The sequence below is a fragment of the Thunnus thynnus genome, chromosome 18, assembly GCF_963924715.1.
Source record: "Thunnus thynnus chromosome 18, fThuThy2.1, whole genome shotgun sequence".
In the NCBI taxonomy this organism is placed as follows: domain Eukaryota; kingdom Metazoa; phylum Chordata; class Actinopteri; order Scombriformes; family Scombridae; genus Thunnus; species Thunnus thynnus.
In genome coordinates, this window is record NC_089534.1 from 16,457,096 (window position 1) to 16,473,312 (window position 16,217).

The following is a 16,217-nucleotide window of genomic DNA, read 5'->3' on the forward strand; positions in this document are numbered from 1 at the left end:
ATCTTTTAACGCTGGCTCATCGGGAGGGGGGCTTAAAGAGACAGGAGCTAAAACAGCTTGTTTCAGACAGAGACTGAACTGAGTGGCTGCATAAAGGACCAGTACGAGTTAAATAAGGAGCTGTTTTAGCTGTAAATCATGCAAAGATATTCTAGTAGATCCCCAGAATATAACTATAGACCTAGAAATTTGCATGATCTGTCCGCTTTAAACTAACTTCCTCTTTCCAAAGTCAATGAAAGACTTGTTGAGCTTTTGAATCTTCCTCTGAGAACTGTATTCTTCCAATTTGCAAAAATTCTCTTGTGAACTTTACAATATCTTTGATAAAAAGCTGCACAGTACATCGATTGAAGTCCTCAGTCAGCTTCTCCCTGATGAACTCGGCGTATTTATCCTGTACCATCTCCCTCCAGCACTGCTGAAATGTGAGTCTCATTTGATCCCGAATGGCATCACATACTTGTGAGCTAAAAGTGTAATGAAGTGCAAATGCCCGTCCTTTTTCTAAATAATCCCTGAAACTTCCACTTTTTTCTGAAAGCAGAACTTCAGCTGCGTCAATCATGGTGTTCCTCTCCTGTGTCAGGACTCTTTTCTCGTCTTCTGGTTTGCATTCATGAATACCGTTCATACTTTTAAAGTAATTCTTCCAGTCCTGCCCCTGCACAGAGGTTATCAAGGGAAAACTCAAGTTCCCAGACTTCAGGAGGTGTTGAACAGCAGAATACAGATTCTCACATAAAGCATTAAGATCAGAGCTCTTTTCAGCTGCTTTAATGTAGCTGTAGTGGTCCTGAGTCTGATCTATACAATCCACTTGTCTGTAGTTGATATCCCGGAAGAGTTTTTCTTTGGTTCCTTTGAAGCCCCAGCATCTCACATAACCAACATGAGTCTTCACTCCATACACACTCCACCACTCCTGAGCCTTCTGCACCAGGTTCAGCATGCACGGCTCAGTGTTTCTAGCCAAACACGGGCTGTTCATGGTGAAAACATACACCTTCCAGTCTTCTGAGACAGCCTCTGAATCCAGAAGTTCCTGGGTTTGTTTGATGATGCTGTCCTCACTGTGTTTTCTGTTGTTGTAGTTTGGATAATAAGGTCCATACATGACAATCTCCTCCTCTTTCTCAATAACTGCCCACGAATGTTGCTTATCTTCAGCATTGCATTCCTCAGAGATGTCACGATGGAACTCCAAAAATTTATTGTTGATTGATTCATTGAGGAAAATGTCACAGGTGGCTTGTTTGAGCTTGAGACGCTCTAATACTTTTTTCCCAGAGTTTTGTGTATCAGCCCAGGATGATATCTGCTCAAAGAAGCTCTTAGCATCAGTCAGTTGTTCGGTTCCTCCATTTTCATGGGATTCACGCGTGCAGGGGTGACCGTGGTTTGCCCTGTATCAAAAAGAAAAGCACACTTTGAAGCCCCTGAAAACCTGGTTTCAAATGTTTCTAAATCCTGATTGGTGTAAATTCAGACTTGTGACTTGTGACATCCCTTTTTTCCAACTGAGCCCCGCCCACTTCAAACCAGCCAAAATGTCTCATACCGTACATAAATATACACACGAAATTAAAATTTGTTGATAATACTTAGCACAAAGTGTGTACAAAGCCCAAAGATCTCTTTTATTTGCCATTTTAAACACTTTTTTCAAAAATACTTTTAAAAACTTTTTTCCATGCTTTTTCCATTCCAAGGTCAATGATCATGACCATAAAACTCATAATTATAAATCTGTATCATCAATAAGTAAGTAAACTTTATCTGCATAGCACCTTTCATAGATACAAAATCACAAAGTGCTTTAAATTAATAAAAAATATACTATTAAAGGCAATATTAAAAAGTCACATTGGCAACAAGCAGTGCAGAGCTGACAAGTTAAAATCACAGCAACAACAAACAAATGACACAAAAAAGACAGAGACACATAAACAAGAACAAAAGTTCCAAGACACAGACGAGGAAACAAGCCAACAACAACAAAAAAAACAACCAAAAAAAACAACCAAAAAAAAAGAGCAATAAATAAAGTGGAGCCACAATTCAGAGAGGCTAATCAAAAGCTTAAAAACGTTTTCAGCTGCTTCATGAACATGTCACAGGAGTCTAGCGATCGCAGCCATAAGGGGAGAGCATTCCATAACTTGGGTGCGCACAATCACCTCGGGTTTTATAACAGGTTTGAGGAACAGCCAGTAATTTTTGTTTGGTGATCATAAATTAATTTTCCTGACTTGTGTAATGCAATTCATGCTTTCATCAGAAAACATATTTCTATACAAGTCTGGTTGCAAAGAACACATCTTCAAAAAACATTTGCAGATTGATTTGAGCCCACTGACTGACAAACGTGTGAGAATTAAATATTTAAATAATCTAAAGTGGTGTAAAATGGTATGTAAAACGCTCTATAAACATATTTCTAGGGTTGAAATATATATACTCTTGAACAGCTGGCATTACACATATGAGAAGTATGGAGTTTTTGTAGGGAAAACAATACAGAACATTTGTGAAACATAACGATATATGAAGCATATCATACTAAACATACTGTAACTCTCACATTTACTGAGCTGATTTTTTCCAAGAAGCTGTATAATGTCAGTATTGTTATGCATGAAGAGGAACTGAACTTTTGATACCTGAAATACCTTCTCTGACCTAAAAAACCCCAGCACATAAATAAACCTGTCATCTTCCTGCTACGACACATTGTTTAATGAAACACTTTCACTTCCAACATGAACATATAATTCAGTTAGTACTTACTTCAGTCTGGCGTGTTGTGTGGCTTTGTTTGACTTGTCGCTCTGATATGTGTCCAGCTGAGTCACCAAACATTTCTTTGCGTACGGCGGTGGCCCCTTTTCATATCCATCAAACAGAGGCCGTTTACGGCTCAACCTGACTGAAAACAAAGACAGAGTAGTTTGTGTCCAGTGGCTGTTAATTTCAACTAGTTTAGGGCTCAGATGATATCTATGGCCATCACAATGATATAGTGTCCCTAAGATCAGGGGACGACACCTGTTAATGGTTTGGCTCCAAGTTAAAATGATTTTAAAAGCCTGTGTAATGCCTTCATCTATCTCTACAAAGAAAAATGTCAAAGAAAACAACGTTAAACACATATTTTGAGACAAGGAAACATTCCTCAGCCTCTCGTTCAGGGTTTTCTCAAAGTAAAAACAAACTTTACTCACATGATTCCATCCAGACTCCTCAGCCCTGGTAGTTCAGAAATAGTCAAATTAAAAATTGTCCTCCCGCTTTCTCTTGGTAGTTGTAGCTCAGTGATCCCTGATTATAAGAGAAACGGCTGTGACAAACAAAGAGTCGGACTGCTGGACTCTCAAGGTGTTTACTCAGATAACTCCTTGAGAGTTTGTGACTGTCAAACTGTGTGTGTGTTTGTATGTGTGTATGTATATGTGTGTGTGTGTGTGTGTGTGTGTGTGTGTGTGTGTGTGTTTCATCAAATGTTTTATGGCGTCCTCAGCACCCCTTTTTTCCAGTTTGGCAAATCACAGAAGGACGCGGAGGAGATAGATGAAAGACCACATTCTCCTGAGGTGCATGACCGTATATTTTACCTCATTAAGAGAACAAAGAGAAGAAGACAAATTAATTGAGGTAGTTCTTGTTTAATTTATGAGTCATATTATTCCCTGGATGACTTACTGTGCTGAAGTTTGGCAGTTTTGCAGTTCATAGCTGTGTTCCCTTGAGCAAAACCTATTAATTACAATAATATTACAATTTGCACAATCTGACCTGGGTTAACATCCAGTGTTTCACATGGTAGAACAACCTTCTATGATCCGTAATGACGTGTATGTTTGTAATACTGTGACACTGTGAAGGAGAATTCATGATAAAGTAAGAAAAATATTAGCTATTAGCTGTTTATTGTCCTATAGCTTATTTTATTAAGTCTTATCATTCATGTATCTCATCATGAAGTATGAGTGCCGTAATCATCAGTAAAAATACAACAGTTTATATAAGTCACCTTTGTAAAGCTGTTTGAACTAAACCGATCTGATCTTAAACAAGATTACATCTGTTGGCGTATTAAAAAAAACATGATCAACTCATCAAAACAGCCACTCTGGAGGTGATGACATCCATCTCATTTGTGTTTTCTTGTGGTTTTTGAGAGGTGGTTGGAGGTAAACATGCAGAAACAAGTGAACAAACATGAGGAGACTGTTGCTATAAACAGAAGGACGCAGAGTAACACGTTAGACAGGATCTGGGTGTTTCTGACACAGCAGCTTATCTGTGCATTAGGTCATGGTTGTTTGGGAACTGAAATATTACAGTGTTTCACCAAAGAATCAACATCAAGGGGGGGGGGGGGGGGGACATTTTTAATAATTACCATGCAATTAAAATGCAAAATCCAAAATCTGTGTGACATTTTGTTTATGTGCATCAGTGTGAAAGAAAAAGAGAAAGAGAGACTTGGGAGTCTGCTGTTATGGCCAATTATAATACACTTTAACCTGGCTAGAATATTTTTATTTTATCTCTTTAAATTTCCTCACAATTGGTAATTAATGTGCTTTTTTCACACTGATTACACTTTCTGCCTCCTGTTGATGACTGTGGATTCAATGCACTAATAGACTTTTAGGCTTTTATATAGACCTTTTCACTTGTGCACCAAGTTATATTAATGTTGGCTCTTTTGTATTAAAATGTTCCAGTGAGTCATGCCAGTAAGCACCAATCCACCTAACCAGTGCGTTGGAGCTGCAACACCTACATGGAACGCAGCCATTGATAAAAAAGTGTTATCACTTACACCTGATTTCTGATTTTCTGATCCTGAAAAAGATCTATGTGTACTATAGTAATCTGAATGCATAGGCCTTTTTCAGAGAAGACTTTTTGACATGTCATATCATGACTAACCTGCAGCTACCACGGCTTGAGGCTGAGGCACAATGCAGAAATACTTCAAAGTGCAATGCCACTGAAAGTTTCATTGTCCTGGGATTGTGCTGTAGATCTTGGCTCGTCACTTGTTAAAGGATAAGTTCACATTCTTTCAAGTCTGCTTTAAAACAATGGTCAGGTGCCCACATGAGCATTGAAACAGGTTTTTCTCGCTGTAATAGTTTCCTGTTGAGCTGCAGTGGAAGGAATGTAACAAAAAAAGGGAATTCAACACTAAAAAGACTTTAACTGAAAGATATTGACTTGATTTGACTAATTTGGACGACTGAAGCTTCACGTTAGCTTCAAGTAAACTTTTAAATACACTTTTGCACGGAAGGAAGACTTGTAGATTTTGTCCCCATCACTTTCACTGAAAGTGCATTATGAAGGGATCTCTTAATGGCCAACATGAACAGGAGGAATTTCAATGTTCATTTGAACACTTGACTTGAAACCACCTGACTCAAGACTTGAAAAATTGTGAACTTGTCCTTTAATGTTACTAGTGACAAGTGTGTTTATACTAACAAGTCAAAATGTCTGATGTGAAAAAGACTATTAGAAAGGTCTTTTTCTGATCTATGCGTATGTTTAGTTTTTTTCTTCCTTAGTCTGTTATGAAACTAGTCTTTGAATATCAATTTTATCAACTTGTTAACTTGACCCCATACATTCAGACCAGATGAGTCAATAGTTTGGTTACAGATTTGAATATGTGCAGCCAGATATTAATCAGGGAGCTTAATTTAGTTTTTTTTGTTGTTTAAAATGCACTCTTTCATCTTTTTTTGCATATGTGTTTGCCTGCATACAGTCATGACATTGTTGTACATTTCCATAATATTCAAAACCATATTATAACTTGAATGTTTTTTATTAATGTCTGCAGGCCTTTGTTTATGAGAGAAAGACAAAGATAGGGAGAGAGAGAAATAATGGTAGTTGCTTGGATACTGCAGATCTTCGGTGTCCTCTACTGACGGGATACTTGGCAAAAAAGCAGCTTAGCTCAAACTCAGCAGGCTTTACTCTACAATATGTATCAGTTAAGGCACCTACTGTGGTGTCAGTTTAACTCATAAAATATATTTCAAACAGGCAAATAATATAATTTTGCATTCAATTTTTCATTGCAAATTCCTTGTCTCCTCATTTTATTTCTGACTATTTTTGTCTCAATACAGTTAGTACCTTTTGTTTTTTGTTTTTTTGTGCATAATTTTTTTGGAGATGCTCATAATGCATTGGAGTCTTTTTTTTTTTTTTTAAAGTAACTTATCTATAGTATGCATCTGTTCTACTTCTGATGTTGACACTTAAACTTACGTGCAGGGATCAATAAATTTGCTATTATCTTCTAATTTAGAAATTGACAGTGCTATTCATATGCCACATAGGATTGGATATAGAATAATAACAGCTGTAACCTGTGTAGCTTTAAAAAGTTACAATATGCTTCACAGTCAGTCCAAAAAGCATAAAAGGCTAAATATATGACTTAGAAAAATGACTTAAAATACTTTTCCAAGTTAATTAAAAGCAGACAAGACATATTTTTCGTAATTGTGCCCATTGGAAGCCGCCAACAGGTATCATTGTTATAGCATTACATAATTTCATTCAGCAGGTATGGTTTCCCTCTCGGATAAACAAAGAACCAATCAGAAGCCGCTCTGCGCTGACAGTCCGCTGAGGCGGGGCATCACACCAGACGCTCTGGCCGCTCATTGGACGCTCACCGCTAAGCCCATGACTCGCCAGCCAATCAGAGGCGTCAGTCGATCTGACGAGGCTGATGATTGAAAGCAATATTCTCTTTACGGTGCTGTTGCTGCTGCTGCATCTCGGCGACGCATCGCGTGGATGGGGGACATCTCTGAAGGTTTACAGAACAACAGCTGAGCACCTTGAAGAAACATGGACATCCTGAAGTCACTGGGCCACCCGGAGGAGATATTCAACCTGTTTAAGTTTAAAATGGGAGGATGCAGAGCCGTCATGCCAAAATTGGATTATGTGAGTAACGTTACACGCAGAAACATTTCCTGTCCGAGAACATATACCGAGAATTAAACTTGTCAACATTAACGTTGATGACATGGTTGCATTTGTGTATTTGCCGCATGGATCGAGTAGCACATAATGTTCCGCATTTGACAGCATCAGCAGACCAGCTTCACTCGGAAAACCCTCATAGGCCAATTAACAAGTAGCTTAGTATACACAACGCGCACCGTGATGGATTGACCTAAATGGTCCTGCGTTTAGCTCCTTAATGAGCCGATGGAAACAGAGTCAGCTAATTGGACTGTCAAATTATCTGCGCTCACTCATGTGTCGCCGGCTCGGATACGCGGTCAGTGGTGACCATTGACTTGGGATTTAGGTTACATAATGAGCTTGTAGGGTTCAGCAGCGGGGAGAGATGCTGTGCGCATGTTTGACGGCTTATCCCACTGTTTTAACACCAATGTGACCCGGAGACAGACGTAGCCTGCAGCAGGGTTTGGGCAGCGAGTCCTGCACAGGCTTTTATTTTGACTGTCAGCATTGGCCAGCAATTAGCCTATATAATCCATACATCTCACTTTTAATACAAGAGTATGTCATTGTTTGGTAATCATGACAGTGTTGGATAGGCCTATATATAAATGCTGCAAAAATGTCTAAAAGATGAGGCAGTTCTCCACAAGTAGACGACTTCTTGTAACACATCTGTTGCTTAGGTGTTATGTAGGCCTACATTATCGCTTTAGATTAGTGTCACAGTGACAGACTACCACAGTGTCAAATGCAAACCAGGCAGCTTTGCAGAGGTGCATCTTAATACTTATCATGGATGTACTGGTTGTAGCTGTTGAACAAGTGTTTAACACCTTTTTCTGAGACAATTTTGTGACCCGATCATGAATATTGGCTGAATTACAGTGTTGGGAAGGTTACTTTTGAAATGTAATAGGTGACAGATAACTAATGTAATAAGTGATGCAACTGTTTTAATAACTTCATCAAGGTATTGTAACTAATTATATCTGATTACTTTTTGATTACTTTTCAAACAAATCTGTTAAACTGGGCAATAAAGCTGAAAAGTGCTAAAAACATCATCATTATTTAAACCAGGCACTGTAAACCTCACAACAGTACTCAACACTGATTACTGTCAAACTTTTATTGAAAGTTCTTCAATATAACTTAAATTAAGTTGAGAATGGTTTGATTTTAAAGCACAACCACCAAAACAAATCACTAATGTCGATCACAAACAACAAACTGACTGCAGTAAAGGAAAAATGTAAACAAGTCCACATTCAGATCAACTCTATGCTGAGTGTTGACTGAACTATCAGCAGGGCTCGGTACTCCTGAATGACTCCTTTTCATACTTCTTTTATTTACAGAAAATTCTGAGGTCATATACAGATTTTAAAATAAACAAAAATCTTTGCATAGCTTCTAAAATATTGATTTTAATAAAAAGAAAAGTACAAGAGAAGATACAAAGCAACAGAATGAATGTTATATTCTACATATAAGCATAAAAATAATATATTAAGATGTGACCCGTAATCATCAACATTTTGATTAATAAGTGTAATTTAATGGCATCTTTTTTTCTCAGTAACTGTAACAGATTACAATTTAACTGTAATTTAATTACCTAAGGCTGTTACACATAGGTAATTCTACTCCCCAGCACTGCTAAACTGTCATGCATAAGTAGTCAAGCTCCTGGTTCAAACATGATTTTTCTCTCCAGCAATTCAAATAGATCAATAATGAAGCAAAAACAAAATGGCTACTCAGTCTGATTATCAAGCTAATGCAAACAATTGTGCCCTCATCACATAAAGTGTTTTGTTTGCTGCTACCAAAATTGCCATTGTTTGAGCTGTTTGGTGAATTCCACATTTCCATCAATTAGGAACCTGTTAATATTTAGATTTTGATAGCAGTATTTGAGCCCCATACTTGTTAATATTTGGTCAACAGCTCATCAGTATTTTTCCTTTGTTGACCCTCTATAGCACAGCAGAGATCAGCAGTCAGATTCAACCAGTTTTCTCATCATTGTTCAAATTAATTACAGAATATAACTGACAGATGAATCTGTTTCTTTTAGGACTGTATCCAACAGCAAATGTCATTTTTCCTATTAGTAAGTGAAGACCAACAGAATTAGAGCAACTTATATTTACATAAATTTGGCAAAAATTATGTTTCTTATGTGTTACACTACCAGCTACAGATGTAATAGTAGATTTACTATCTGCTGATAGTTGATTTGTGAAAAATAATTTGATGTAAACTAGGAAAGTGAACAGTTGAGCTTTCTTCAGGGGCCAAATGTTTTTACTGCAGGGCCAGATTTGTCCCAAGGGTCGCTATTTGCCCACCACTGCTCTAATCACAGCTCATGTCAGGTCACAGAATTTGCTGTAACACTTGTAGACTTCTCCACCTCTACATCCAGCTGTCCGTCTCACTGTCTCCCACCAGGTGTCAGCAGAATACACTGATTATGGGTCGTAGCAAACTTCCCCAAACATCTTGATTTGCTTCTCCTTTTTTACACGTTGATATGATTTGTTGCTCTATATTAACACCAGTCTTAAGATTAAACAGATGATAGTATTTTTTAATGCAATCAGCCGGAAACCCAAAACGCATAAGTCCCTCAATCATGATGACGCCACATTATTTTTATACATGTTTTCCCTTGTGTAATCATCATGAGGCAAGTTTTAGCGAATGACATTTGCAGATCTATACACAGGTTCATGTGTTTCCCTTTTTAAGACCCTCTGACTTCGCTTTGGTGCATGAATGAACTTTATAACAAGTTTTTATGTGAGCACGTTTAACTTGCATGCAGCCAAATTTCCCTGCAACACGCATATTATGAAACGCAGTGTAGTCACAGCAGCGTTGTTTTGGGTGGAGGTGGGAGTGTCCTCGCATGGTGTTGTGTCATAATAACAGCAGATCTACAAACACTCTGCACACGGCGCGCTCACCTACACTGTCTGCACGCGCTGTTTGTAGATCAGCGGCGCGCTTCATTGAGCTCGAGCTCTCCTCAACGTCCTCCCCAAGTGTTTTTCACCTCGCTCGACCCCTCGGCTCGCTTGTCCTCTACATGGCCTGTGTGTTTGCAGCCTCTTCTGCACCAGCTGTGGCGTCCAAATGGACCGCGTCTCTTTATAGCCGCAGGGTCTCTGGTGCTGTGGGGCGTTTTTCGTATGGCCGGAGCTTGCTGCAAGTGTCCAGTCTCTCTGTCAGTGTTCAAGCGCTCTCTCTCGGTGGCTCCGCGGGGCTCGGGGTCCGCTGCTCGGTCCCTCCTGCCCGGTTGGAGGCTGGGGGAGCGGGGCCTGCAGGAGGCCGCCCGACCCTCCAGCGCTCTTAGACCCGCAGGCTCCTACCGACACACGGCCTTCTTCTGTCTCTCCTGCCAGGAGTCCATGACCGAGAGCCTGCGGACCTGCTATCTGTACCTGAACCAAACCAGCCGGAGTTTTGCAGCTGTGATTCAAGCGCTGGACGGAGAGTTAAGGTGAGTAAAGCTGCAGCCTGGATGTTAGTTTGTGTGGCTCCAGGTGAGGGGTGTGTCTGCAAGCATGTTGCTTTCAGAAAGTGCACAACTCAGGGGCGTTGGCTGGAGTGGCACTTCCCTCCCTGAAGCACTTCTCTGTGGAGGAAGAAGCTATTTAATGTGGTAAATACAAACACATGGACATGCACATTTAAACCAGTGGTTCTCAAGGTGGGGTCCGGGGACCCCCAGGGGTCCTTGAGTGGGTACCAGGGGGTCCCCAGCAAAAAAGGGGAATAATTTATTTTCACAATAACTCCATCCATAAGTTACATAATGACAGAAGGTATGACTAATTTCGTTTCGTAAAAGGTTGGGAAATATGCTGTATAAATAAACTTGCTTTCCCTTTTTTGGTCATGAGTTTCGTACTTTCTGTAATAAAACGTCTAAAAACAAAAATTTTATCAGATGGGGGACCCTGCCAGAAAATCTTATCAGATGGGGCACTGTGGTCTAATTTGTGGCAGTTTAGGGGTCCTTGACATGAAAAAATTACAGTCAGCAGCATTGATAGACCAGTGGTTCCCAACCTGGGGGTTGTGACCCCCACAAGGGGTCGCTGGATTAATCAAAGGGGTCTCGAGATGACAGGACAGGAAAGGATACAGAAAAAAATCATAATTTGGACAAAAAGCTAAACTGAATATCTTTGGGTTTTGGACTGTTAGTCAGGCAAAACCAGACATTTGAAGATGTAACCTTGGACTGTGGGCCTATAACGGATGTTTTTCATTATTTTCTGACATTTTATGAACAAAACACTTCACTAATGAATCAAGACAATAATCTGTAACTTAACTGTTAGACAGTGTGTGATGAGGGGAGGGGTCTGGACTAGACTAGCCTGCATTTGTCTCATAATTGCACACATGATGTAATGTCAGATGGAGATATTTCCTGTGGAGTTGCAGGAAAGTTTGACAGCAGACTGACTTGCAGCTGCTATGCATGGCTTTTAAAAATAGAAGGCATGTGTTTGTGTGTCAGGCTCTCAGAATGAATGAACTATACAGAATTTTGTGCCAAAACACATTAGGAATTGATACCTTATCAATCCAACCACAGCCAACTTCCTTAGCACACCAAAATGCATTGCAGTCCAAGGCTGATCCAAGTCTTTTTAAGGACTGAGTGAAAACAATTCAAACTCACATCAGTGTACATTTTCACTGCATTAGTTTACTTATTGTATTGGAGGACTCTAATCTCTGTTGATTTCCAAGGAAAGAAGTTCTTCTAAGTGTCTAGATAAAGTTTAAGGACAGCATATAGTAAAACATGGCAACTAACCATGATTTCCATTATTGATTAATCTATCTATTCGTCTTTTGCTTAATTGACTAATCATTTACTCAAAAAAATAAACTCACGATATAAAAAGAGTAAAGCAGAAAATCTTTTCATTGGAAAAACTGCAACTATCAAATATTTAGCATTTTTACTTAAAAATGATAAACAGTGAATCAGTCAAACTTGTTGCAGATTAGTGCTCTGTTCATCTACTATTGATTAATTGACCAATACTTTGAGCTCTAATGTCACTCACTAATAATAACCGGTACTGTGTAGAAACAGATGATAAAATAATTGTGTTTGGGACTGAGGAATTCAGAGGAAACTGCTAAGATAGCAGACAGGAGAGACTGCTGCTGCTGTCTGTCCAATTTAAGACCACTGTTCAGGTCAGAACTGTCAGCAGAGAAATGACAGCTGTTTGTAAACACAAATATGTAGTCAGTGTGTGTACTTTATATATCCCTGGTCAAAGGGAATCCTCTAAATATAGGTTAACCCGACCTGCCGAGCTCTCCTTGACACACATGCTGTTTTTGCCACTTCGTAAATCAATGACAAGGCAACTTCTCAGTCAGCTTTCACACACTCAGATAAAAGATATCTGAGTCATATTTGAATACTCTCATCTCTTCTCTCCTGTCTCTGTGATCCAGACATGCAGTCTGTATTTTCTACCTGGTGCTGCGGGCGCTGGACACAGTTGAGGACGACATGAGCATCCCTCTGGACAAGAAGGTGCCCATGCTGAATGATTTCCACACCTACCTGTACCAGGACGAGTGGTGCTTCAGTGAGAGCCAGGAGAAAGATCGGCAGGTTCTGGAGGATTTCCCCACGGTCAGTAGATAAGCAGTTATACACAGTCAAATACTATATTCATTTTCAAACAATTCGCAAAGCAGAATAAAACCTTTGTCACTCAGAAAAAAAGGCTGTGATAAGTCAGTCACTATAATCTGTGTGTGTCTAATTCAGATATCACTGGAGTTCAGAAACCTCGCTCAAGAATACAGAGACGTTATCTCAGATATCTGCCACCATATGGGAGTAGGAATGGCCGAATTCCTGGAGAAGAAAGTGGGATCCATGAAGGAGTGGGACCAGGTGAATGTTAGCTTTTTTGTTACGGTTATGTTAGGATAACATAACAAACTTACTTGAATCTGTACCACAAACAGGTTTATGCAGCCTACACTGGCTGAGACTTAAGACATAAATAAGTAAACTGGTCAATTAGAGCAGAGATCCAAAAGAAAATCTAAGTGCTGCTGTTTTGTCCGTTAAGTCTTTGACTTTGTGGAAAACTGTCTGAAATTCAAAGAGAATAGGAATGTAAAGTGAGTTTGATAGCCAGAAATAGCAGCAATTAGCAAGCAACCATTTGCCAAAATGCACTGATCAACAGTCTTGTCAACAGATGATTGTTTCATCTTCATTCTGCTAAAATAATATAATTTTAATCATACTGGTAGCTTAACTTTCACTTTAACACAGCACAATGTGAAGCTTCATTTAAGAGTAACACACAGATATTAAATGAACATTTAATTCTGTAAAACTGTACACTAACTGTAAGCTTTCCCAAGTGTTTTTATGTCATAGTATGACTGTGAAAGCTCATCCCATGTTGTCTTTATTTTCATCGGTGCAGTATTGCCACTATGTGGCAGGGCTGGTCGGCATCGGACTGTCGCGCCTCTTCTCTGCATCCCAGCTTGAGGACCCCGAGGTGGGGCGTGACACTGAGCTGGCCAACTCCATGGGGCTGTTCCTCCAGAAGACCAACATCATCCGAGACTATCTGGAGGACACACAGGAGGGACGTGCCTTCTGGCCACAAGAGGTAGGAACATGTTCTGGTATGACTGAGTTTGTTTTATCCGCGTGTCTGACCTGAGCCCACAAGTATGAAGTATGATAGTTAAGAAAATACTCCTGACAACTGTGTCAAATGTCAGTCTTACATAGATTGTGTATTAAGAAAAAGAACATTTCCAACGTGTTTTTTTTTTTTTGTTTAAGTAAATTGAGTTTTTGCTTATAATTGTCATTGTTGGCTACATTATGAGTTTATCCACATTTTTTCCACATGTGATGTTGTGTGTAAATGTCTCTTTTCGGTCCCTGTGCAGGCGTGGAGCCAGTTTGCAGGTCGCCTGGAGGACTTGGCACAGCCGGAGAAGTTGGAGTCGGCTCTGGCGTGTCTTAACCTGCTGGTTACTGATGCTCTGCGCCACGTCCCAGATGTCATCGCTTACCTGTCCCGCCTGCGCAACCAGAGCGTCTTCAATTTCTGTGCCATTCCGCAGGTATAAACACAGATTTTAGTGTCCTGTTTTATGCTCTGCCTGTTACCTGTAGGTTAGTTTTGAAGGAGAGCTGTTTCTGAGTTTAAAAAAATTCTGTTCATATTATAAAAATTCTCCAAGACAGGCTTTAATTTAATATCGATCAATCTATTCAATTTTTAGATTAATAATTTTAACTTTTAGAAAATGTCTGAAATGAAAAAAAAGTGGATTACAATTTCCCAGAGCCCATGATGACTTTTTCAAATAGTTTGTTTTGTCAGACCAACAGTCTAAAACTTGATATAAAGTGATATAAAGCAGACAACACAGGGAATCTTTACACATTAGTCAATATAACCAGCAAATGTTTGGCATTTTTGCTTAAAAAATTACTCAGCAATTAACTGGTTATCAATAATTAATTTCTTTCATTGCTGCCACTTCACCATATTATTTCTCTGTTGATCAGGTGATGGCAATAGCAACACTATCGACGTGCTACAACAACCCCATGGTGTTCCAGGGAGTCGTAAAAATCCGAAAGGGACAGGCTGTAACACTCATGATGGAAGCCACCAACATGAGAGCTGTGCAGACCATCATCACCCAGTATAGCCAGGAGGTAAGTGTGTGTTTTTGTGTTTGCTATCTTACTCTCATCATATTGGTGCACTTTAACACAATCAGCCTTGTTTTATCTCCCTGCAGATTCTACAGAAAGTCTCCCTCACTGACCCGTCACGGGACAAGACCCTGCACATCCTGGCACTAATCCGAGAGAAGTCCGCCCTGTCACAGTCCAGCCTCCCCTCCAGGACCCACCACCTGTCGCCCATGTACCTGTCTGCTGCCATGCTGCTCGCCGCTCTCAGTTGGCAGTACCTCAGCACCACTGCAGCACAGGCGCAGGGAACTAGCGACATGCAGGGACAGTGAACCCCTGAACCCCGTCAGCCTCATCTTTCCTGGGGCCCACAGACTAAGAAAGCCCCTTGGCTTCTCTGGATGTCCGGTTCTCCTCTGACTGGAGGAATCTGAAGCACTTCTTCCCCCATTCGCCCTCTTTATTATGGCCGTCACAGGACTATGGACATATTAACTCTAGACTATGGAGGGTCACTGGTAGCAGGCTGGTTATATTATAGTTCATTTGACAGTGATTTGTCTCGGTCCATCCTGCAACTGGATAAATTATTCACACACAGTTTTGTGTGGTTATATTCACCAGCATAAATGATACATTGAAACAATTCAGGGCGTTTTGTTGTTTGATGTTTATGTCGATAAAGTTTTTCTTTCTTTTTTGATTGATTTGTTTTAAACATTTTGTTTGAATTGAGTGAAATTATTCATTATATTTGAATATTTCAGGGCAGAAATTAATAGATTAATTTTCTTGTGGGCTAAAATGTTTAAATGCAAAAAACACAAAACTGCCCAATTTAGGATTTTTGGGGAACACAGTCACGAAACTTCATTAAGCTTTTGTTTTACATTATGTTTCAATTCCTAGTTTTCATATTTTTTCATGTCAAGTCAAAGCTAGCTTAATATTCCACTTGTCATATTTCTATAGGAGAAACACTGTTACAACAGTGCACTTTACAGCATTTGCACTGTATATCATTATAAATAATATGGACAGCCAACACTCACTGTTGCGCTTTGTATCAACACTCTTCTGTCTTTGTTGCTTCTGTTTCAACTCTATATACTTTGAAAAAATAGAAAAACAAAGAAAGGTGCAATTCCAGGGTAGTTTTATTTGACATGGACTGTTTAAGTTAATAAGGGAGAGCAAATATATTGAACAAATGCAATTTCTGATACATTTGATGTCAGAGAAATGAATATTGAGACTGCTAGCTAAGTGTCCTTAACACAGCTTTGGTGAGTAGAAAGGCTAGCGCAGAGTAACCTTGAACAGAACCAAAGGAGAGCTTCAAACATTGCTATGTAATGTGACATTTTGATTTGTACATATTTGAAGTAAGGAAATAAACAATCTGAAAGTTGATTGTGCAGCCATGTTCTGGTTTACCGTCTGTAACTTTAAATGGGATTAA

General features: G+C 39.5%; 1 protein-coding gene across 2 annotated transcripts; it reads left to right on the plus strand.

The window, feature by feature from the left end:
* The first annotated feature begins 6,792 nt into the window (after positions 1-6,792).
* fdft1 (farnesyl-diphosphate farnesyltransferase 1) lies at positions 6,793-16,168 on the plus strand. 2 transcript variants are annotated; one of them, XM_067573234.1, is made up of 8 exons: positions 6,793-6,984; positions 10,425-10,522; positions 12,514-12,697; positions 12,836-12,964; positions 13,512-13,703; positions 13,993-14,169; positions 14,621-14,773; positions 14,860-16,168. In XM_067573234.1, exons 1-8 carry the CDS (start codon positions 6,886-6,888, stop codon positions 15,085-15,087), a joined length of 1,260 nt encoding a protein of 419 aa, XP_067429335.1. In that variant the 5' UTR covers positions 6,793-6,885; the 3' UTR covers positions 15,088-16,168. The 2 variants fall into 2 exon arrangements, with proteins under 2 accessions (XP_067429335.1, XP_067429334.1); XM_067573233.1 differs by lacking the exon at positions 6,793-6,984 and having other exon boundaries at positions 9,195-10,522.
* The last annotated feature ends 49 nt before the right edge of the window (positions 16,169-16,217 follow it).

Coding starts and splice junctions, on each gene's coding strand:
- fdft1 (XM_067573233.1), top strand. CDS start 10,212: ATGGCCGGAGCTTGCTGCAAGTGTCCAGTCTCTCTGTCAGTGTTCAAG. Junction 12,698..12,835: donor TTCTGGAGGATTTCCCCACG/GTCAGTAGATAA, acceptor TGTCTAATTCAG/ATATCACTGGAGTTCAGAAA. Junction 12,965..13,511: donor CCATGAAGGAGTGGGACCAG/GTGAATGTTAGC, acceptor TCATCGGTGCAG/TATTGCCACTATGTGGCAGG.